The sequence below is a fragment of the Crocodylus siamensis genome, chromosome 4, assembly GCF_052110815.1.
Source record: "Crocodylus siamensis isolate JL-2025a chromosome 4, ASM5211081v1, whole genome shotgun sequence".
Taxonomy (NCBI): Eukaryota; Metazoa; Chordata; order Crocodylia; family Crocodylidae; genus Crocodylus; species Crocodylus siamensis.
This window is the reverse complement of record NC_143398.1, coordinates 75,759,874-75,784,585: the sequence shown is the minus strand read 5'-3', so window position 1 is coordinate 75,784,585 and position 24,712 is coordinate 75,759,874. Positions and strand designations below refer to the sequence as shown.

At 41.6% G+C, this 24,712-nt stretch overlaps 1 protein-coding gene across 1 annotated transcript in view; it reads right to left on the bottom strand.

The window, feature by feature from the left end:
• Positions 1–24,712, bottom strand: part of PTPRQ (protein tyrosine phosphatase receptor type Q) — a 217,980-nt gene that overhangs the window by 115,338 nt on the left and 77,930 nt on the right. Inside the window, exons 26-33 of the mRNA XM_090042600.1 lie at positions 19,734–19,906; positions 14,292–14,499; positions 13,032–13,184; positions 12,734–12,913; positions 9,120–9,227; positions 4,259–4,540; positions 2,041–2,223; positions 1,118–1,219 (exon numbers count right to left, since the gene is read on the bottom strand). Of these exons, the coding sequence (XP_089898726.1) occupies positions 1,118–1,219; positions 2,041–2,223; positions 4,259–4,540; positions 9,120–9,227; positions 12,734–12,913; positions 13,032–13,184; positions 14,292–14,499; positions 19,734–19,906 (1,389 nt within the window). The remainder of the gene's footprint in view (positions 1–1,117; positions 1,220–2,040; positions 2,224–4,258; positions 4,541–9,119; positions 9,228–12,733; positions 12,914–13,031; positions 13,185–14,291; positions 14,500–19,733; positions 19,907–24,712) is intronic.

Here is a 24,712-nt window from a genome sequence, read left to right as displayed (position 1 = left end):
AAAAGCTTATTGAATTCAGTGCATGCCTTTATTTACAGGAGGAAAAATGGTGACAGCTGTATTTAGTATTTTACTTGTTATATTATCCTCAGTGGCACTACAGTAAAAGGTCTAGTAAATAGTAAATGTCACCTCTCAGGCATGTGTGATTTCTCAGATACTGTCTTTAACCGACACAGCTCTTTATTTAGCCTGCATACACCCTACCGACATAAAGAATGAATATTTACTCTTTAAAAAAACACTTTTGATAAAAGATGGCATTAAGTATAATGTTGGCAATGCACTATAGCAACATTTGGATTGATCAATCTAATATGGACCCAACTCTGAAATCTTTTGGCCACTTTGGGAGTTTTGCAGAGACCTGTCACCACAGCAGGCTGTCCCCTAAGGAGCTCAGTTTAATGCAAGTTTGATGCCTCCAAGAAGCACAGATGCTCTGATACTATTATATCAAAGGTATTATGTACTCTGATAACATACCCTACTAGACTAGTTACAAGAGACAGTAGTGTACTAGGTCCTTCCTTGGCTCCTGCTCCATAATCAGTTCAGGAAACCTAGTGCTACTGATTAGGGCTTTTCAGCACGACCACAGTACAAATAAATATAAAATGTAAATAGTTAGGAAGAACCCAACAATATCTGGAGCACAAGAGCTGAAGATGTCCCTGGTTCATATGCAAAGAGAATAAGAAAATCACTCTTTCTAATTTAACAAAAATTACAAGATGTGGATAAGTCTGGAGATGTACCTGGGCGGTTCTTTACCTTGGGGAGCAGCAATGCTCAGGCTAGCAGCAACAACACAGCAGCTGCTATTTTTGTGGCCTGCCCAAGCTGATGGTTAGGGTTGGTGCTCCAGTCTCCACCCTCCACTCCACCCCCAACACTTTAGTTACACCACTGGATAAGATGCTAATGAAAGGTAAGCTACATTTCCAAATGCAGCACTCTTTTGGTGTGGCAAAATGTGTTCCAATAAGAGTAAAGATCCCTAACATCTAAATGGAAAGTACCCATTGAAAACATCAAAAGTAAAAAAAATATACACTTTTAAAATAAATGTTAAGACCAGTCTAATAGAAATAAAATGTACAGGGATACTACTTACCATCTTCATCTGTCATTATGTCATGTGGTGCACTACGAACCCCTTCACCTTTGGTAGTGCTTGCAGATATTTCTACTGTATATTTTGTGTATTTCTTTAAACCTAAATAAAATAGAATTCAGTAAACTACATAATAAGTTACAGAGGCTTCTTTGACAGCCAAGATTTTTTTTTAAAAAAGAGAGAGTAAATTGGGATTCTCAGCCCATAACTATATCCCTGCCTCATTTTAAAAAATATTGAATAAATCTACAATTGCTTATTGACGTCACATTTTGTATTCAAAATGACGAAAAGCAAATCAAAGACTTTTCAAACCAAATATTTCTGACTCCTACAGCACAACAATGTAATTGCTCACAATCATTACATATTCTGTCACAGCTCAATGAAAATAATATTTATAATTTATTTTAGAAACTGGGAGGTGAGTAAAATCAACCTGAACTTGAATTAAATCTCAGCATCTTCCATTATCTAAAGGATTTAATATCTTCTAATATTTCAGAAGTCTAAAAGTTCTGATATAAAATTCTGCAAATTCACATGGTGAAAAAACCATTGGAACTTTTTTTTTTTTAATCTATAAAGTAGATAACTGTGTTTGAAAACTATATTCTAATCCCAACCCTTACATTCATAGTTAATTTTATACCTATCTGTAGTCCCACTGAAGTCAATGGAACTAATTACAGGATGAAAATTGTTAAATGCGCAAATAGCAGTGAGTCTACTGTCAGTGGTGGCCATCTTCTCAAAATGTGAGATGTAGTGACATCTTGTAAGTCATGAATATTTCCATCAAACTATCTCCAGATAGTTAAATGAACATGCGAACAAGTTTGATACAAGTTATACAACGTGACCTATAAAAACATAACCTAAGCTGGACACAATTAGGTTTCAAATTTTCACATACTGACCTGCAATGCGCAGCGTCTGGTGGGTTGAATTTATGATTCTTTGCTCAGTTCCATTACTCTCCCTGAGGTATACAGTGTACTTCTGTATGATCCCATTGGGATCAGATGGTGGAAAAAATGACAATTCAATTTCCATAGATGAAATGTTTCTGTAGGCTATGTTTTCTGGGGCAGTATCAGGAACTGAAGGAAGAAAATTTAGACTTATAAAAGATTTAAGTCAAAGTTTCATTCATTTATTAAGCATCTCCTCACAGCACACAGCATCTTGGAAATATTTGATCTTTTGTACTGAAAGCTAATCATATGACTTTGAAAACAAGCTGAGCTTCAAGGTAAAAAAGACAAAGAATATATTGATCATTTATAACGAGAGTTTATTTAGATTCACTGAATTTTTTTTAACATCTCAGCATCACAGTTAATACCCTCCAACTCATTTTCTCCTATTTCACGATGGTGCATCCTTTCATACAGCTCAGTACAACTCTTCATTGACAGGCTGCCAGTATTTTAGCAAAGGGCTTCTACCATATTTTCTCCTTTAGCCTTTGCTGAACCAAATGTACTTTCGATACAAATGTTCGCAAAGCAGGATGTACTAGGGAAGCTTTTATTTGTTTTTTCCATTTAAGAACTGCCCCCCGCAAACAAACATACTTTTCCACAACCCATAACCAAGGAGGAGACATGGTCAACCTGGTAACTCAGCTTATATTATGTTTTTATTTTGATCCCAAAAAAGTATTTCTTCAATAATGTTAGTACAGTACAGTCTTCATACTACAGTATCTTAAGTTATTTATTAAAGATTCTCGCCAAGTTTAAGGCCCTGGTATTAAAGTCTCCATTGACTTTTAAGAACAAATGAGAGATTACGTTACTGACTTCCAAGTAAACAAATGCAAACAGTTTCACACTGTGATTATCTTTGCCTATCCAAATGAACATAGGCCAAATGTTTCAAATGCTCATTTATATAGTCAGTTTTTAAAATCCATATTTATGCATAGTAGCCTATTTTTGTAGCTTTCCTTAGCTTCATGTTTCTTTTCTTTCTTTTTTTTTTTTTTTTAACTTCCTCAAGACAGAAAATGAACTTTCACATGATCTAGAGTCCATCTTCTTTTCCTTTGCTTCCAGAACTCTAGATCATTTAGTTCACTCTCACTGGCCCCCTGTAATGGATACCTTCCAGTTAGGCTTTTGTTTCTCTGCTCCAATGAAACTACCCTTATCGAGGTTATTAATGTCATATATATTGTCTCCCCGTCCTCTTTCTTTGTTTATATCCCTAAGAGATCCTTTCAGTCCTTTCCCCAATGTCTCCCTTTGTAACCTTATTTCTTCCCAGTCATTCAAACGCCACCTATCAGCCAGTTAGTCAAAAAATACTGCTCAGATCTCCTGACATCCCACCCTCAGTGGGATCCCAGTTTTTCTAGCTGCCTCTGCAACATCTGCTCTTCAACAACTACCTCAGCTTTTCCCCCTAAACCTTCTCTAGACACTCTTCTCTGCATTGATAGAGAATAATTCCACTACCTTGACTGTCTCCCAGACTTTTCTTTTTCTTCTCCCTTCCTACACTCACCCTTTATGTAAAATTTCTCACTACATTTTGTTTTTTTCTGTTTAATGTGTTCAAAATCTACCTCTCCTTTGTAGTCCCCGGTGATGAAGCATATTTTCCCTGTTGTGGGCAAATTCGATTTTATCTAATGTAACCATCTCCTGTTCCAATTCGTAGTAAGGCCCCTTCCAACCCCTAACATCTATGAATCTTTCCCTTCTCCAAAATGTTTCTAAGAAAATCATATTCCTGTTATTTCAGTCATGACATCATGTGTCTTTGAGTTATTTTATTGGCTTCCTTTCTCTTCTCACATCAAATTCAAGCTCCTCTCATCCTCAACAAAAAGCCTGGCTTTTTTAAATTCCTCCTTTCCCATAAAAATGAGATGTTTTGCTGGAAGGCAAGAGTAATTTTCTGGAACTTAAGTAAGCCAATATAGGATGTAACACAGCCCCTTTCTTGCCTCTTACTAAGATAGCACATGAGTGGAGAAGGAAAAAATTTGGATCAAAATTAACGAAAAGAAAGAAATATATTGCCTTTAATAAAATACAGTGATTTTTCTGTGCCTAAAGTGCCAACCAACCAAAACAAACCAACAACCAAATATAAACAAATTATGGGATTCAAGAAAATTCTTACCAGTTTCAGGAGTTCTTACAGATAATGGAAATGACGACTGATTTCCATGGCCCAGTCTAGTAAAAGCCCTTACAGAAATGTTGTAGGCAGTGTATGGTTTCAGTCCGTGTAATAAAATACTTGTATTTGAGGTATTTTTAATAAATAGATCATTGGCATAATTGTACGAAACTTCATAATGAGTTATGATCCCATTAGGTTGATCAGGTGGTGACCATCTCAAGTTTATTTCTGTTGCAGTTACATCTAATAACTCTATGTTCTGAGGTGGGGAGCCTGGTTCTGGAACAAAGAACACAAAAATGAAAAAGTTTTGAAAATTTTAAATGAATGCATATAGAAGTTCTCAAATATGCACATACTGTTTGGAAAATGTAGGTGTTGCTGCAGAGACACCCAGGGCTACAGGAGATGAAAACCATCTGTATTCTCACAAAGGTTTCACCTATAACTTAGGAGGCTTCTGCCAGAAGACAATGGTCACCATGGGGAATATGAAAGAGTGCCTGCACATTTGCACAGCTGCACTAGACAAACTGTGCTGGCAAGGATGCCTGTGGCAGGTCACCTTTGATGCCTGCCACTTTAAGGGCTACAACAGGCAGCAGAGCAGCCAGCAGGTGACTGTACTTCCAATCAGGAGTCACATGACCAGCAGGAGGCTGCCTGATTGGGAAGAGGGCCCAGATGCTAGAGATAAGAGAAGGTCCTGAGCAGTAGAGCCAGCAGTTGGGGCAAGCAGCTGGAGGGAGAACATTGCCCAGCTGGAGCTGTTGCTCACATAACATTGTGGAGGTACAGAGAAGGAACTATGGGGATGGAGGAGTCTCCAGTTCCTGGGGAATGACCTAAAACTACACCCTGCTGGAGTTGGATGGTGTGGCAGGCCAGCTTCCAGAAAATGCCACACTTGTGCCTCCCCAGTGAAGGGCAATCACCAGATGGTATGGGTCACCAGATAGCCTCAGCCCCCTCTGACTTGCATGTTACCCCATGGAGGGGAGACTAGGGGAGCACACCCTAAGAGAGTGGGGCCTAGAGAAGGGTCCAGGTTTGTCCACAGACACCTGATGCCTGAGTGGGCCATAGGCTATGAGTGGGGTTCCGGCATGTCTGCGGACACCTGACACGCACAGGGTGTAAGGCCTCATAGTCCCAGTGTGGGGGCAGAGTAATGTCCAGCAGCCGTGTAGAGTAGGGCCTAATAGGGCCTGAAGGACTGCACGAGCCAACCAGAGTAGGCAGAGTGGAGGCCCTAGTGAAAGGGTATGAACGGAAGCCCTAGTGACAGGGCATGGGATACAGTACAAGGGAAGGTTCTGAGCCGTGTATAACGCCCTAAGCATCAGGGCATAAAATAGGCAGCCTCCCACATTATTACGTTTTCTTTTAGACATTAAGGCATGGCAGGAAAAAGAGGGCGGAATGCCCTACACAGGTGGGCAGGCTGACTTTGTGACTGGCCTCGTGATGTCCCCCCCATCGCAGTGTCAAGTTCCTTGTAGGAGACCACAACTCCTGAAGGGACCCTGGCAGCCTGCAGAAGGTGCAAATCCATCTACATGTACTTTCTATTAGCTGCTGGGTGGCAACGGAAAGCTATTTCAGTCAGAAAAATTATTACGTCAGTAGAAAGAAGAGGTTCTACTACCGCAGTATAGCTTTAAGTATGGACATACTTAGTTTTGCTTAGTTTTGATAGGCAGAATTATGCAACATAGGCCAGGCCTAAATCTAACCAGTTTTTTACTTTAGCCCAATTTTCCCACAATATTACTGTAGTCCAAACTTTGATCATCTTATACCCCAAACACAGTAGCTTTTCTAGATTTTCTTTATTTAACTCTATGCAAACCCATCCAATATGAAGCCACAAAAGTCATCAATCTTGTCAACCACTGTACATCAAGCCTTTCTTCAGATCCCTTCCTCAGCTCCCACATGCAATTCAAGCTATTTATTTATATGTTCACGGAGCTTAGCTCCTGCCTGTTTCAGTATTCTTTTTTTTTTTAAAGCAACTCATCCTCTCATCGCTAATCCCAAGAATCCTTACAACTAGTCGGACTTCTTCCACACACACATTTTTTCATGATCCACCCACCTTGCCTGCACCATCCTCTCCTCCTCCAAATCTTTTCTCTTTGCCCAAACAAAAACACAAGGAGTATTGCAAATACTTGCTTTTACATCTTGGAAAAATCTCAAAACATGCATTACTTAAAACAATATCTATGTTGGCATATGTTCTGTCTTCCAGTAATCCATATGGGGATTTGTTGCCATTTCTCACATTTTAATGGTCTAAACTCAGTGCTGATCATGCTGTCAAATTACTATGGCTGATGCAACAGTCTCATCGATGTCAGCAGGATTTTGTGCAAGCTTAATTGTCTGATTGCATGAACAGGACCATAGATAGTTATCCTGATTCTTCTCCCACTTATACCAATTTTAATCTATTGCACTGGTTCTTAACCTTTTCAGGATCAGGGCACCTCTCCTCTTCCACCACTTTTGTGAAGGACTTAAATGGATATAAAAGGGCCTACCAGTTCCAATCTGGATTACCACAGAATTTAGGAACTGAGAGTTAGGCACTATAATGCTTGACCTAAATCCTAATCCTGAGATATCTAATGATTCTATGTGGTTTGTAATGGTTGGACCTGTGTCAAATTAAATTACTTTTTGGAATGTAGGCAAATAAATTCCACCTGAGTCCTGTTTAGATATCTATGAGTTGGATCTATCCCTCCTGAATAACCAACTTTTCTAGAAAAGAGATATTCATATCTAGTGCAGGCATTTTGAACATACTATGAATGCTGACCCACGGTCAGATGCTGCAAGTAGATTTTTAACTGTCATACTACTCTATAGCTAGACTTGCTTTGTGTGTAACCTTAACATCACTGTACACAGAATTATACACAGATTTTAATGGTCATCAATCAGCAGTGAGCTTGACAGAAGTTTGGCCAGATCTCTGAATTGAACAGGCCCCATTCCCTAGTCGCTCTCCCAGTCCCAGTCAATGGCTACACCACCCAGCCCCAGTGTCCTGGCACTTAAAAAAAGCCCTGCATTCACTGGCTCCTGCCAGGCAGAGGGATGATCCTCACTGCCCCACACTGCGTGGGAAGCAGCTCTGCCATGAGCCCCCAGAGGCCCTGATGGCTCCTGCAGCAGCTGGTGAGTACAGGGGTTTTTTTGTTTGTTTGTTTGTTTTTAAGTGCTGGGACACTGGGGCTGGGTGGGGCCAGCCATTGATGGGGCTGGGAGAGCGGGTGGAGGTCAGGGGGTACTCGGGGGGCTGGGGGAGCAGGCAGGAGATAGGGCCTGGAGGGGAGCCTCCCCATGGTCCCCCCATCCCCTACTTACCAGCTTAGAGCCTGGGTCCAGTTCCCTGCAGCAGCAAGTGGGGACTGCCCAAATCTCAAAATCTTTCCCAAACTGATTTGGAGACTGAATCAATTTGGACTTTTAATCAGTCTTCCGATTCAATTTGGATTCAGAGATTTGGCCACTGAATTGGATGGAATCTCCTCCAAATCAAATCAGCAACCAAAGCTTCACACAGCCCTACCAATTATGCCTTTTAAGAACCAGGATGGCCTAGCATTCTCAGAGGCTCAAATCCTTCCTACCTCTCTTGTGCCGTGTTGGACTAACTGCTTCTAATGTCCTTATATAACAACATTTAGAAACATTTACATAGATACTCCCTGCTATGATACAAAAGTCCTAAGGGAAAACAACTTCAAAGTAGTGTGGAATAGACACACAAATGGTCCTCTCCTCTTCACGACACTGGATAGCTATAGTTTTCCGAAGAGGGAAAAGTTCTGAGGCAATGTGCGTATGGCAGAGGGATGGATCTCCTGCACGCCCAGATGCTCCAGAACACCTTCAGAATTGTCTCCTGTGCCCTGAAAGAAATGATGCAGCTCTCCACTACCTCAGAACCTGAACTAAAAAGCTAGCCACATATATCTGATAGATGTACATGTGGTTAGTGTATTTGTCTGTTAATGTATTTAAACAATGAATAAATAAACAAGTGAATTCATAACACCTCTTTTACTGCTGCTGGTAAAGAGAAAATCCAAATAACTTGCTTAGTTTTATATATGTCATTTCTGTGATGCACTTCAAAATGTGGCCATGTCTTACCCTCCTAAACTAAAGTCCTAGTAAGCAATGGTGGATCTCTTGTTTCCTAGGCCCTATTCCACAAACATCACAGCTGTCATAACCCATAGTTTCCAGCTAAAGTACAGCAGATAGAAAACTCCCCTGAGAAGAGTGGTAACCCTTAGGTGGTATGAATGTGCCTTCCAAAAACGTCCAAGGCAAAGGAAGAATAAACTATGTGCTGTCTGGGGCCATCTATACTGCTATCTGGCCAACTGAACACCACAGCGTCCTTAAGAGCCATCTTACGCTCGACTCCATTGACTATTAGTTTTAATATGAATAAAAGTGGGAAGGAACTTCAGGTATAGTTTAACTGGTTTAAACACTACCTATCAGGAGCAAAGTATCCTTGGCTTGTTGAGTTACTGTATCAGTTCAGTAGAGCAAACTCAGCATTACTTGACACAGTATCTCTTATAGCATATATGTTTCTGACACACAATCCTGAAGAATTAGCTCATGTATACATGCTTATGACAAAAGGAAAATTATACTAAAAAATACCAGTAATCACTTTTACTGATGACTATCTGGCATCTTTAAAAGGTATTTTAGACTGTGATCCTAACTCGTGTGTTGGATTATTTATATATGCACCCAGTACTCTAGACAGGCACCTGGTTCAACAAAGAAATAAATGTTAGTGCAAAAATATGCTTACCGTCTTCTGGTGTTCTTACAAAAATATCATTCTCTTCAGACAGAGCACTTTCTCCCACAGTAGTGGATGCTGCTACTCTCATTTTATAATTTGTATACTTTTCCAGACCTAAGAAGGAAGGAAAAGAAAAATCTTGAGTCTGTGATCAACACCATCTTTTCTTTTCTGTACTTTTATTTCAGTATTAAAATGTGTATGTTTTAATATTTTAATCATTATAACATACATATTTTAGTGAGCAAACAGGCGCAGCAAAGAGAGCAATTTGCAAGCTGTTCACAGGGAGCAAGAGAAGGAAAGGAAAGAGGAAGAGGAGCCAGGCACAAGGCATTCTGTTTCTTGAAGGTAAATGAGCCAGAGCTGTCTGTGTGTTTGGCTTGCTAAGTTTTTGTTTGGTGTGCTATGTGTTTGGGCATGTGCTCTAAACAGCTGGGAGTGCTACTAGCTGGTGACTGTGACTTGAGTCTGACAAAATCCCTAACAAGGGGGCAGAGCCATTCCAGGCCCAGAAAGGTATAGCGGGAGGCTCTCCAACAACCAGAGAGTGAGTGAACAGGGGCAGCAAATAGGGAGGTTTGCAAGCAGTTCACAGGTCAGTTCATCACCCCACTCTTCGAAGGGCAATCTTTAACGTAAGTTTTTTCCTTAAATAAGAGTAACTAACCTGCATATATTTAGCATAAGTAGCTAAACCTCAGCAGTTAGACCAATACTTAAGCCCCTTGTTCAGAGTCAGTGAACAGTCCATTAGGGAGTTTGTCCAGAAATTCTCTCTCATCTTCCTTCACTATAGATTTGGTGAAGGGAAGCAGTTTAGCAGGGACAGATCAGTGGAGCAGATCAAAAATAACTACCAGATTCTGGGTGCATGGGTGAAGGGGACAGGGGCTCAAGCAGTTTTCTTCTTGATCCTTCCAGTCAAAGGGAAGAGCCTGCATAAGAATAGATGCATCCTACAGATAAATGTGTAACTGCACAGATGATGTTGCCAGCTGACCTTTGGCTTCTTTAAACATGGGATGTTGTTCCCAGAAGGATTGCTAGGAAGAGATAGGATCCACTTGACAAGGAGAGGGAAGAACATCTTTGCAGACAAGCTTGTTAACTTAGTGAGGAGGACTTTAAACTACATTCATGAGGGAAAGTGGAAACTTCAGCAAACGATTTGGGAGAAGTATGAGTATTGCTCAGCCTTGCAGGGATGAAATCAGAAAAGCCAAAATGCAATTGGAGCTGCAGCTAGCAAGGGGTGTGAAGAATAACTACAAGTATGTCAATAACAAAAAGATGATCAGGGAAAGTTTGGGTTCCTTACTAAACGGGGGAGGCAACTTTTTGACAGATGATGTGGAAAAGGCTGAAGTACTCAATGCCTTTTTTACCTCAGCTTTCACAGTCAAGGTCAGCTCCCAGACTACTGCACCTGGCAACAAAGTTTGGGGAGGAGGTGAATGGTGAAAGAACAGGTTAGGGACTATTTAGAAAAGCTGGACTTATATAAAAGTCCAGGCTGCTGGACACAATGCACCCAAAGGTGCTGAGAGAGTTGGCTTATGTAAGTGCAGAGCCCCTGTCCACTTTCTTTGAAAACTCATGGCAATCAGAAAATGTCCTGGACAACTGGAAAAGGGCAAATATAGTGCCCTTCTTGGGCAGAAGGAGGATCCAGGGAATTGTGGACCAGTCAGCCTCACTTCAGATGAATGGACTGTAAGGTAGGTAGAAAACTGGCTGGATCGTCAGGCTCAAAGGATAGTAATCAATGGCTTGCTATCTAATTGGAAGCCAGTATCAAGTGGAGTGTTCCAGGGGCTGGTCCTGGAGCTGGTTTTTTTTCAATATCTTCATCAACCATCTGGAAAATAGGATGAGGTGCACCCTCAGCAAGTTTGCCAAAGACACTAGGGTGGGAGGAGTAGTAGATATACTGGAGGATAGGACTAGGATTCAGAGAGACCTCAACAAATGGAGGAGTGGACCAAAAGAAATCTCATAAGAACAAGAACAAAGTCCTGCACTTAGGACAGAACAAAGTCATGCACCAGCTCAGGCTGGAGCCTGACTGGTTAAGCAGTAGCTCAGCAGGAAAGGACCTGGGGGTTACAGAGGACAATAAGCTGAATATGAGCTAACAGTGTGCCTTTGGTGCAAAGGTTAACAGCATACTGGACTGCATTAGTAGGACCATTGCCAGCAGATTAATGAATTATTCCTTTCTATTTGTCACTGGTGAGGCCACATCTGGAGTACTGTGTCCAGGTTTGGTGTCCACTCTACAGAAAAAAATATGGACATATTGGAGAGAGACCAGTGGAAGGCAATGAAAGTGATTAGAGGGCTGGGGCACATGACTTGAGGGAAGGCTGAGGGAACTGCTCTTATTTAGTGTTTATTTAGGACTTAATTGCAGCCTTCAACTACCTGAAGGGTGGTCACAAAGAGGATGGAGCTAGACTGCTCTTAGTGGCGGGAGATGATACAACAAGGAGCAGTGGTCTCAAGCTGCAGGAAGGGAAGTTTAGGCTAGATATTAGAAAAACCTTTTTTGCCAGGAAGGTAGTAAAGTGGCTTCCCAGAAAGGTTGTGGAGTCTCCATCTTCAGAGGTTTTTAAGACCTGGGTAGTCTTGGCTTTGATGCTGTAGTTGGGGTGGTTCTCCTTTACGGGAGTGGTCCTGCTTTGATCCTGAGGTCCCTTACAACCCTAATTTTCTATAATTCTATCTTATTTCCTTCTTCACGCTAAACAGGCAGTTAATTTCATGAGAAGATGACTAGTCTTTGTTCAGTACTTTAGCAATTAATCCACCTGGAATCCTGCATGAGTATTTGCGTGTGTGTGTGTACATGCATATGCCTACATAAGCATATACATGTTGTATAAAATTATGGTACTATAAGAATTGAAAACTGGTGTTTGAAAACTATTTTTATTGCTAAAAGAAAGGGTAATCTTAAAAGCAGAGAAAATTATAATACACAGTGGAAAAAAGTAAAAGAACTTGCACTAAAAAACATTAACTCAGATTGTCATCCTTACACATGAAAAGCCAAAACAGTATATTGCTATGGAAAAAAAATCCATGGGAAAACCAGTGAAAACATTATCGATCATCATTCCGAAACAGCTGGAGTGAATAGGATTCATTTTACCTTAAAGGCTACCCTAAAACCTGTTAAATTGATTTGGATTAACAGAAGACTTCAGCTTTCTATGAGGAAGTGATTTCTGGTCCTGTGCCCTCCTCTCCCATCAAACTCCCTTCGGGTCCTTGACCTCCTCTGGAGCCATATAGCCAAGAATACTTCTAGCCATGCCAGACCCTGAGCCAAGAACTTTTATTACCTTTTCCAGATAATTTCCAAGAACCCAAAGAAGAATACAATAGGGCTTCTCTACTAGCACCACCCACTCCTCCCCTAATGTGTCATTGTACCCTTCCCAACCCTCCACTGGGTAGATAGCAAGAAGAGGACAATGCTTCAAAAGTGCTGCCCAAGGTCTCCTTTCACATAGAGTTCAGGAAAGAAAAATCTAGTCTGCCTACACTGTAAATACTTACACTTTTTAAAATTAGTGATGGTTGTAATTTATTTTTATGAAGCTACACTGTACCTGTTATGAATAAGCTGTTGTTCGTGGTTATCAAGTGGAATGTTCTCTTTGTATCCAATTCCATTGCATAAACTGTATAATGAGTGATTTTTCCATTTGGATTTGCTGGAGGATCCCAATATAGCAAAACAGATGATGAGCTAATGTTTTTATAATGTATATTTTGTACTGAGCTTGGAACTAAAGAAACAAAGACAAAAAATAAAATCGCATGTAGGAGCAATAGCAATGATAACAAAAACAAGAGGAAAAGGAGGAATCATTTACATCAAATTATTTCAGAGTTATAAACATGTACCTTGTTCACGTGTTCTAACTGAGAGAACAGCTGGTGGCCCTTCTCCAATCATAGTGAAAGCAGACACACTGATTGTGTAGTTTGTGAAAGGTAGAAGGCCTTTTATAACATATGACAGCTCTTCAGCTGAAATATCAATGGCATACTGGTTATCTGTCATTTTGAAAGGGAATAAAAATCTTTGTTATCCATTTGTAAAACTAAAGAAATTTTTGCAAGCTGAAATGTCCATGCAATATTAATACAGACATTTTCACTTCACTTCCAGGCCAACCTAGAAGGTAGATGTTGCGTTGTTTTGCAGGGACAGAGGAATGTCCTAACCCTTCCAATATGCATAGTCATGAAAAAAAAATTGGACTGGAAGGCTCTCAGAAGGTTATCTGGTTCAACCCCATGTTCAAGGCATGATCATCCCTGTCTAAACCATCTCACCCAAACAATTGTCTAAACCTACTCTTACAAATTCCCAGGGATAGAAATTCCACAATCTTTCTAACCTGTTTGAGTGCTCATAGTTAGAAATTTTTTCCTAATATTCCAACCTATGTTTTTCTATTGTAATTCGAGACTAATGTCTTGTCCTGTTATTTGGGATATCAGAGGTTTCTACCCTCCATCATACCGGAGAGGCAGTGTTTAACTGAGTGTAAAATCACAGTTTGACCCTCTAGCTGCTGTTTAAATCTCTTACTGTAAAAAAATGTGGAGAAGCATTTTAAGCCTGTATTTAATGGGTCATAAATATCCATACTTACTAAAGAAACAATGTTCCATTGATAATTTAGAACAAGTGTACACACTAATGACATCACCATGTCACAGGGTCATCTCCACCTGTTTGGCACCCATACAGCAGAGTTATAACTTTTTGACCTATTTACCTTCAGTGACATTTGAAAACCTATTAGTCAAAAGGCTCAGAGAAATCAAGGTCTGTGAAGGGCCTGGAGATATGTTAATCCCCTACAATCACACCTGCTTTGGCAACTGTAATAACTGATTGTCTATGCAGCTTGGCTGATGGCTCAAGGGTGCTACTTTCTCTAGAAGGAAGGTCAGCTGGGTAACAAGGGGCTAGCTCCTGCCTGTGTGGCATTCTCATTTGCTTCAGAAGGTTATTTGGTAGTAAAAAAATCTGACTCCAGCAAATGACCCATCGATAATTTAGTTGAACTCTGTGCTAAAGATCATATTTGTGGCAGTGACTGGGACTTAATGAACATGGAGATGGGTAAAAAAAAAAATCTTAAAATTTACCAGAAGCTGAATGTAATTCTTCAGCTCCATCCATACTGGGCAAATTATCATTAGACAAACTCATAAATATTCCTGGGGAACCTGTTTGTATTGTGGAGGACATCTCGCCTGAGCCTTCATATAATCCAGTGGCTGTTTCTATTGTATTCCAGGTGAAAGACTGGATATTTTCATTTATTATATCTGGATCCATAGAATCAATCAAATACTAAAAGTAAAGAATACAAAAATAACTTAGAAACCATATGTGACACCATTAATTTGTTCTTCTCATTAGAATGCTTATTACTATATACATAAAATATTATAAATGGATAGAATATAATAGTATACATTTATGAGACAAATATATATAGTAGATGGAGCTCATTATGTTGACCACAAATACAGCTGCCTGACACCTCTCTCAGATGCCTATAACTTTGCTCAACTAACTGCTCAAACAAATTTTCCATGTTTCCCAATGGAAATATTCCATGATGGCTGAGACCAGCTGAGTTCTTTTGGTAGTTTTAGAAAGTTTCAGCCCAAACAACTCAACAGTTTCTGAACACATAATTACAGAATCATATGTTGCTCTGTATTGTTAAAAATATCTTACAAATATTTCACTGAAAAATTCTAGTGCCCCCATGTCTTAGAGTAAGATCCTGAAATTTAAGAAGGAATTACCCTAGTGTCACAGACATCCCATGCTCACTAGTGACTTGTTAGAGTTTGGAAGAAAATTCACTGATGATTGCATCTATACTAAGTATGTTCCAGCCCAAGGCTGCAAGAATGGCAATTAGCCTTTAAACTGAGAGGAGGGAGAATCTATCCTGTCATCTCCACGTTCTCCCTATAGAATACAGAGAATGGGTTACAGATTGGATTACATGGGAGTGAAAAGGCGCCAGAATATTAAAAGAAACAGAAGGGAGTACAATAGGAGCCAGCAGGGTAGCTAGGAGTAGGCGAGGAAAGGAAAGAGGACTGGAATATAATTATGTGCAAAGTGGGGAGCAGAAAGAAGGCAGGGGATATAGGCATGGACAGGCACAAAAACAAAGGGACAAGAACTGGGAAATTCAAAGAAGGATAGGAGAAGACTATCAGAACCCAGTGGGTTAATGGTAGAGAGCAACAGAAGGATGGGAGTGAGATATGGAGTTAAACAGGAATGGGCAAAGGGTCAACAGGATACAATCTATATCCACCAGAAACAATTCTCTCATCCAGAACCTGGGACTGAACCTATGAATCCCGAGTCTCTATATCAGTCACTGTCAGCTGTGGCCAAGTCTTCACTGTCAAAAAGTATGTATTTACAGCAAGATAACTAGTATGTATTGACTAACAAGATCCTGTACTGTTGAGGTACAGGTATCCTTACAAGATACTTGGTGAGGTCAAGCAGAGGCAGAGATAAACAGCACAGGCCTTTGCAGTAATCCATATGAGTCATCCTGCTGAAAAAATATACTTTGTGGCAGCAAAGAAACAGATTTTGTCTAATTCGTCTCTTGTACTTGGTCCTGAAAAGATAACGGCCACTAATGCTGTCAGTTACTACTTTAGGTAAAAAAGGTAACAAATCTAAAGGTCCAAATACTGATAAAGTGTATAGTTAGGATCAACATTTTTCATATAATCCAATGTATGCTTTTATTTTCTGTTGTTGGGTTTGTTTGTTTTTTCAATTTGGAAATCACACCCAATACATCATAAAAAAAATAATGCTCACAAGTCAATGCTACATTAGGAACTGCTAAAATTTTAATAGTCTTTGCTACCTTAATTTGGCTCTTAGTATCTATGATGTATGGTACAATCTTTAATTACATGAACACATACAATTTTTTTTCCCCAAAGGACTCTTCCCAAGTTTAATAAATGAGCAGTTACTCATTGTTATTCTATTTTGTGTGGTTCCAGGCACAGCATTCAATTTGAAAACAAACTGTTCTCAAATCTCCATCAAATTAGACTATACTCCCTGTTTATGCAGAACATCTTGGCTAGGAACAGATGTTCAAAAAGCCGAAGCCTGAACTGATTCAACCTTTGATTCAACTGATTCAACCTTAGTCTAACCTGGCTAGGCTGAACCGGTTCATAACCAGACAAACACGCTCTCTGCACTGAGGCAATGTGGGCACATGTCTGCAGTTGCTCAGGCCAGAAGCCGGGGTGTGCTAGAGTGGCCCTTGGCTGCAGGGAAGCTGTGCTGGGTGTAGGGGGGTGCGTGGCCCACCCAGTTGAACTGGCCAGAGAGGGGTTTAATTTCCCCTCGCCCCCCAATGCCATCAGCAGGTACTGGAGCCGGGTAGGCCCGGCACTCCCCCCTCACTCCCTGCCCAGAATAGGCCCCCTGGCTGTCCCCTCCATTGCAGGCCGGAGGAAAAACCCCATCCCTGCCCAGCCATGCCTCCTTCCTGCTGCTGCAGCAGGAGGCTGGTGGCAGGGCCCTTATTGGGGACAGCATCCCCTGTCATATTGCAGGGGACCGCGAGCCCCTTCCCAGTGAGGGGCTGCGCTGCAGGGCCGGCAGAGCTGCAGCCAGCTGAGTGCGGCAGTGCTGGGGTCCCAACTAGGCCAGAACCCTGCAAGCCCCCCACAGCGCTCCACAGCACAGCCCCCACTGGGAAGTGGTTTGCTCCAAGAAGCCATGACAGGCTGCTGCCTATCATGATTACTCACCCACTGGTGGTTTCTCCAGCTGCCGCAGCTGTTCTGTGCTCAGGGAAAGCCCCTCCCGGCTGGAGGGGGCCTATTCAGCCTCTGGCACCAGATCACAGTTTGCCTGGCCGGGCTGCAGCTGCTGGGGCCAGTGGCTGAATAAGCCCCTCCGGCCAGGAGGGAGCTGCCCCAGCACACGGCTGTGGAGGCTAGAGCCCAGGCCAGCAAACTGCGCTCTGATGCCAGCAGCTGAATAAGTCCCCTCCTGCCAGGAAGAAACTTGCCCCAAGCACTGCTTGGGGCAAGCCTCTCCCAGCCAGCAACTGAATTAACCTCTCCAGCCAGGAGGGGCTTTCCCTGACCAGGAAGATGCCGCAGCAGCTCCAGTGCTCAGGGCAAACTGTAAACCACGCTCTGATGCTAGCGGCTAAATAAGCCTCCTCCAGATGTGTGGGGCTTGCCTCCAGCACAGAAGAATGGCAGGGACCGGGCCCAGCCCCACCCAGCAGCTGGAGCAGCCACCAGTAGTAACCATGGTGGCTTCTTAGAACGAGCCCCTTCCCAGTGGGGGCTATGCTGTGGAGTGCTGCGGGGGACTTACAGGGCTCTGGCCTGCTCGGGACCCCTGTGCTGCCACACACAGCTGGCTGAAGCTCTGCCAGCCCCATGACCCAGCCCCTCACTGGTAAGGGGCTTGTGCTCCCCCACAGTATGACGGGCTGCTGCCCCCAATAAGGGCCCTGCTGCCAGCCCCCCACTGCAGAGGAATTAAAACCCTCTCTGGCCAGACCTCTGCCCCTGCCTGTCCTTGCTGGGGCTGGGGATCTGAAGGGCAGGGCCAGGGCAGACAGCCCCACCCAGCCAAGAGAGCATGCCGGGATGCTGAGGGTCTCTGATTTACCTCAAACCATCAAAGGGCCAAGGACAGATGATGCATAAACCGGTTTGAGCCAAATCAGTTAAGTCTGATACTACATTCAGCCAGGTTTTTCTCAAACCGGTTTCAACCATTTTGAAACTGGCTTATCTGCACTCCATGTCTGTCCTGTTACAGGTTTAAACCAGTTTCCGATCACTTAAACTGGTTTATGTGTAATGTCTGTCACTGGTCCTATTGACCATAAATGGAGCACCATGAACAAAAAAAGAGTTGAATGTTTCAGTCAAAATCTGCTGTGATCATTTTTCAAGTCTGGGATATGTAACAACCTATCTAGAAATATGGTATACTGTCTAATCCTATATTCACTTTGGATGCTCCAAACCCCAATTGAGAAGTCAATGGACTTTTCATTGGACTTCTCATATTCAGATCTTTTTGCTTCCTTTGACTAAAGTACATCTGTAATATAGCATTTAATAAACAGTTCAATATGTTAATAATATGTTATTTTCTTATTTGCTAAATTATTATGAATGAAAATTAACTTCACTGAAAATACTGCCCTATGGAAAATTAACTTTTATTGTTCTGAAAGCGAGTCAAGATTTTAAAACTATTTAACATTCATCAATAGTTTACTAATTGTATTATTTTCATGAAAGGCTTAACCCTGAAACATTACTTCATTTTCTTCAGTGGAGCAATATAATCCATGCAACCTTTCACAAATCATGTAAGAACGGAACTGGTTGAATAGCCAGAAAACAAGTTCATGATTTTCTTTTTAAATTATATGGGTTTTTCCAATAATAATAATAATAAACCAATTCTTACCAGTTCCTATTGCATGTTGACCCCTCCTCAAAAAATTGTGAAACTCTAATATTTTTTTCATTCTCTTAATAGAAAAATGAAAAATTTGAAGAAAAATTTCATCAAAAAACATAAGTTCAGTTAATTTTGATCACCCCCATTTTATATTTCTATGCCTGTTTCCTATCAGTAAAAAGGAGTTAATAAAAATGTATTTCTGTAAATTCTTAAGAGCATGAATGCATATTACAGATTTGTACAAAGCCTAACAATAATCTTATTTTTAGCAGCAGCCTCAAAAGATATTACTGTAAACTATATAATAATTTAAAGAATTTATTCATGTTCAGATTAAATGTTCATTTTCAATACTATTCTCTTTCATGACAATCACTATCCCTAAAAATAACTTGTAACTAATACATCTGGAGTCAGCAATTAAAATACCAATTTAAGAATCCTATTAAAAATAATTAAAAAACTATGATGATATATAAAAATGTAAGTTTTTGTTTACAACAATGTCATTAAACATGGATTATACATGACAGAATCTAGGCCAGATTTATTAGAAGTTGAGAAAATGGCTAATATGAATATTTGCAAAGCAAGAAGTTGTATGGGCAATATCCTTTATTGAATCAATTGCATAGTTGTAATAAATTTAGAAAGACAAGCTTTCAGGTGCTAAGCACTCTTCTTTGGGTCTGAAGAAAGAAAGTATGAATACACTTGCCTAAATTTACATGAAGGATTCTTTACAATATTACTAGTAATAAAAGCAAAATTATATAAATGTCCAAACGGGCAATCCTATCCTTTACAAAATATTTGCTCATCTGTAAAGCCAAACCACATTTGTGATGTGTGTATGGAGCTTCATTCTAAAAACATTTTACATCAGCTGAATCTAGAAAGGGTGAAAACATGCTTAAACTTCAATTAACCATAGAAATGAAGAAAACAAATCAATGCAAAAGTAATGACAATTAATCAACGAAAACTAATTTCACAATTAAAAAGATGAGGGCATTCACAAGAACAAAATAATGCAGGTAAAAACAACAAAACAAAAAATAAAGTACCTTAATTTTTCCTGTGAGAATTGTATTTTCTAGAGGCTCTCCTGTATTCTGAACTATGACTGTAACCCTATATTGAGTAATAATTCCATTTGGTTGCTGCGGTTTTTTCCAAACAATTTTTATGAGTGTGGCTTCTACCTCTACTAGTTGTAAATCAGATACAGCACTTGGAACTAAAACAAAAGGAAAAGCTTATATTAAATGCCATCTCCAATGGTGAATTTATTTAAAGACTGCCAGTCGTTTTCTAAATGTTATTATTAACTTTCTCAGCCTACTAAACAAGACCAAGTCAGATTTTAATCAGATTTGAAACTAAGTTGTTCCAAAGCGATCAGCAAGTTACTTCAGATAATTTTTTTCTAATACTGACTTAATCACATTTTAAAAACATGCAGACAGCTATAGGATACTGAGTTCTGTGATATGACTGTACACACATGGCCAGGCAATGAACCAGTGTAAATCAGTGTAGCTCCATTAAAGTTATGGGAACTATACTGATTTATACCACTTTAAAATCTGGTGCAGAGTGTAAAAATTTGAAAAAAAAGGATTATTTTTTGATTATTTTTCCAGAAGCAACAATGTAAAAGAAATCTGACAAATAAAAAAATATATAGGTCAGAGACGGAATAAGATGAGAGCTCGACAAAACCCCAGCATTTTCAGTTTGCATGAAATTTTACTTTGTTTTAAACCAAAAATTTTCAAACTTCCCATGAAATGTATTTTATTTTAAAGACTATTTTAGTTCCTGAAGAATGGAATATGTTCCACGAACCTGGCATGTGCTCAGTGCAATTGACATACTTTTTACATTAACAAAAATGCCAGTTCTACTGAGCAGCAGGAATGGCTCCCCACAGTCCCAGCCACCACTCGCTAGGCTTGCCATGGTGACCTTCTCTTGGGCTGTCTGGGAAGTGTAGGGTAGGCATGGGGCAGGGTCCGTGGTGATGGCAGGGGGTTGAGGACATGTGCCTAGTAGCCAGTCAGACATGGCCTGTATGCTCCGTAGAAGGAAGGATTGGGCCCCTCAGCTGCTGCTGATGCCGAACTCTGAGGGGCCTGATCCTTCTTTCTACGGAGCACCCCTGTCCCCACTGCCTGGTGTGAGATTCCCTGCCCCTGCCTGCCTGTATTTGTGCTGCCTTGGGTCTGTGACAGTCTGGAGCAATGTGACCAGGGGACACCCCAGGGCTGGGTCTCACATTGGCCTGTCCACCTGTCTAGAGCAATCTGCCCTGGCTCACCTCCCACAACTTGATGTAATAACTTGGTATAAGTGGGAGACTGCCCATTTTACTGCCCCGATGCCAGGGGGTGCTATACACATAGCTCTGACCTTTCCTTACCATGTCCCATGCCTCGCAGTGGCATCATAAGTTCTTATTGGCTCTGGCCCCACATTGGGCTACATAACATCCAAGTCTGGACCCCAACTAGATCCCTCCTAATCAGGCAGTTACTCCACCCTCATTCTGGATTGTCAAGCTCTCTGAACCCTTCTCCCCCTCACTAGTAGCCCCCCTCTCTGGGACCGTTAGCCACACAGGCCCTGGCCCCGGCTCTAGGCCAATCAGAACCCCAGGAACCCTGGCTCTGGGTGTCCTTTGCGGTGGGCACCCTGGTCCTTCTGATCCTTCTGGTCCTGGCCCCAGCATTAATCAGCTGCGGGTCCCTCTGGTCAGGTCTCTGAGTAACTAGCCCACTCCAACTCAAATAGGTCTGCCTTCTTGGGCCCCTCCAAACACAGGCCATACACCTCTTCTGTCCCACGTCTCTAATAACAATGTCTGGACTCTCTGCCTGTTCCTACCCTGGGTCACTCTCTGCGCCCTCCCTTGGGCTTCTCTCTCTGCCCCTTTACCTGGGCCACCAGGGTCTTCTTGCATTTTGGTTTGTCCTAAGCCCTCCTCTCTGCAGTCTACAGGCACTCAGCCCATGGGGCTCAGGTGTCCAGGGACATGCCTGCCCTTCTCCCGTCTGCTCTCTAAATAACCAACAGACAGCGGGGGCTGGGGTTATCAGGCGCCTTTCTCCAGGGAGGTAACTGTTTTGGCATTTCTGGGAGACTTTCCCACCATGGACAGCCCTGCCAGACTGCTCTTCCCCAGCAGGGTGCAGTTTTTGAACTTACCCAGGACCAGGAGCCTCCTACTATTTCCATAGCTCCTGCTCGTTCCTCCAGAGTATTCCTGAACAGCTTCTCAGCCAGCTGTTGTCTTTCTGGCTACCTGCAGCAGACTGCTGCCTCTGTCATGTGGCCCTAGCCTTAAAATGGCTGCCTCATCAGGGCTGTCCTGCACTTGCCAGCTGCTCCCATCCCTTAAAGTAGTAGGCACCAAAGGCACTCTGCCACCGGCAACTAAGCACTAACATATCTCCCTGTGACTGGGGGCTAGTGGGGATGACCTAACATGAATAGGGGATCTGGTACAGAAGTCTGATGGACTGGTCTAACCTAAGTCAATGAAGTCTGATACCTCATCAGTCCAGGTCTATGTTAGACTGGGTTTCACCATTTTAAAACCAGACTGTGCCCTGAACTTCTGATTGTGACAGCTGAAAATTATGTCTGTGTGATAAAGATGCTTGCTGAAGGCTCTATGAAGATTAGACCAAGTGTTTTTCTGTATTTGTTTAGATACTAAGCTATATGTTGTTGCTAAGAGCCTAATTAAAGTTTAAGATGTAGTAAGGCCTTGTATAAAGGCCTAGTAAATTTAGCAAAGCCTTAAAGTTGTAAGACCCTGTGGCGTAGTTAAAATTAACCTTATCAAAGGAATGCAAGGCTTGTACTGCTATTGGTCAGTCTAAGGACAGTGGCTGTACATTATCAGTACCATTCAGAAGCTATAAATTGGCAGGAATATCCAGAAATCATTCTAAAGGAAGATACAGCTCTGTGAAAAGGATTAGTTAGCTGTTGGCCTGGATCATTGGGCCCGTGGATCTCGAGGAGCCCAAGGACTGAATTCCAGGGTTCTTCCCAGGACCTCTCAGACAGCACTGATCAGGGTTGCTTGACTTTGCTGAACTTTGTGGAAAGATAAACTTGTTGTACATCAGGCATCAGAGGGGACTGCTGATAAGTTGCCGACGTGAACTGGTCTCACCTGTCATTGTTTATCTTGTTACTACACGTAGTTGTGTTTTTGTTAAGTCAGTAAACCTTTCTTACCTTTCTACCCCGACCATACTCTTAATCCCAAACCCTCCGCAGGTGGCTGGGACACTGATTTGTTATGGGTGTAAACAGGTTTTTGGTCACTTATACCAGTTTATATTCAATGCCTGTATCTGGCGTTGGACAGGGGGAGATTAGCTTTGAAGGGACAATAAGAGGGGAAAGTGGGATCTTCTGCATGCAAGGCGGGGGAGTGGGAGTAGGTAGGAATGTTACTGAATACAGCTGGGAGGGAATTGTTTTTACTAAAGGTGGGCTGGGAAGCAAGTTTGGGTGAAACAGGGGGTTGACATTCTCCTTGGTCAGAGGTAGAGGAGTAGGAGCTTTGGGGAGTGGGTAGTTTGCTGCTGAATTTCGCTTTTTTTCTCTGGGCTCAGGGAGAGGGAGAGTTTGTCCATTCTTATTTTAATATTTTACTTTGTTTTTATAGATCTGTTTCTTTCATTGTAAATCACCTTGAGCCTTTTTGGGAAGTGTGGCATATACATTGAATAAATACCTCTCTTTAATTACTTCTTTAAGCTGGCTTTTATCTCTACCAAATTCTACGATGGATGGGAGGTGGGGCAGAAGTGGGTGCTTGCGCACTCTGAAACAGGACTGTTTAATGTGACCAGTCCAGCTCAATTAAGAACTCTAAATTACTGTATAAAAATGAGAACTTTTTTCTTGGAGAGCCTGAGAAGCTGATTTTAAAAACCCCTCTTTTACCAAATAAGCACGTGTTTAGATGATTAAACAATATGTTTATATTCTCATCCACACAGATGGCCTGAGAAATGTTCTGACAGTCAAAGACCCAGTATTTCCCCTATATTTAAAACAAGACATAGGGCATTTTTACACATACAAGCCAGGAGCTTTGAAATGCTTCAAAGAGCTGCAATTGTGTAAGCTGTGTAAGTATCAGAATGTGCATCAGCGCTGAGAAAATGGTAGGTGCTTTAGTTCAAAAATGCACCACTGCCATTTTCTGTCTGCTGACACACATTTTGCCGCTTATACAACTGCACGCAGCACAGCATGGTGCATATCAGCTTGCATGTGAAGCAGACTCAATTCATTGAAGTGGCAGATCTCTGGTGTCACAGGACAAAAACGTATGTGTATAAATGCCCATAGATGTAAGAATTAAAGACACTACCAGGGAGACAGATATGCAGGCAGCGGGATTTTCTTACATTTCAATTATTTTACATTGAAAAGGCACTCTTTTGGCCTTGAAACCCTCCTATCTGCAGTATAAAACTACAAGCAAGAGGCAATTACTAGACTGGCAGCAGAACTGTACTGCTACCCAACATGTCCACAGGGAGTTGACAGAGGAATGACCTCCAGAGAAAGTTAGTTGCAAAATAAGAAGTAACACTCAATCACTGACCAAGCAGAAGCAGCACCACCAGGATATGGTAGAGACAGTAGATACAATGCTTTCCCTCCTGAAAACTGACACACATCCATGTATCCCTTGATAGTGCTGTGCCAAGGTGTCACCACTAGAATAAGCCTGCCCAGCCCATAGACATAGGTCTACAAGTCCTCAACAGTAGAACAGAGAGGGGAAGATGTTAGAATCTCAACAGCTGCAAAAGTGGACAAAGGTTGTAGTGATACAAGATCTCCAATTGTCTTGGCCTCCTTGCCATTGAATTAAGGTCCCATTCTGCCAAGAACCGTGTGGAAGCTGATGTGCAGAAGCTTCTCCATGATAAAAGAAATCACACACAGGCAGCTTCCATGAAACTGGATTTTCCAGCACATTTTTTAGGCTCTTTGGCAACTAGAT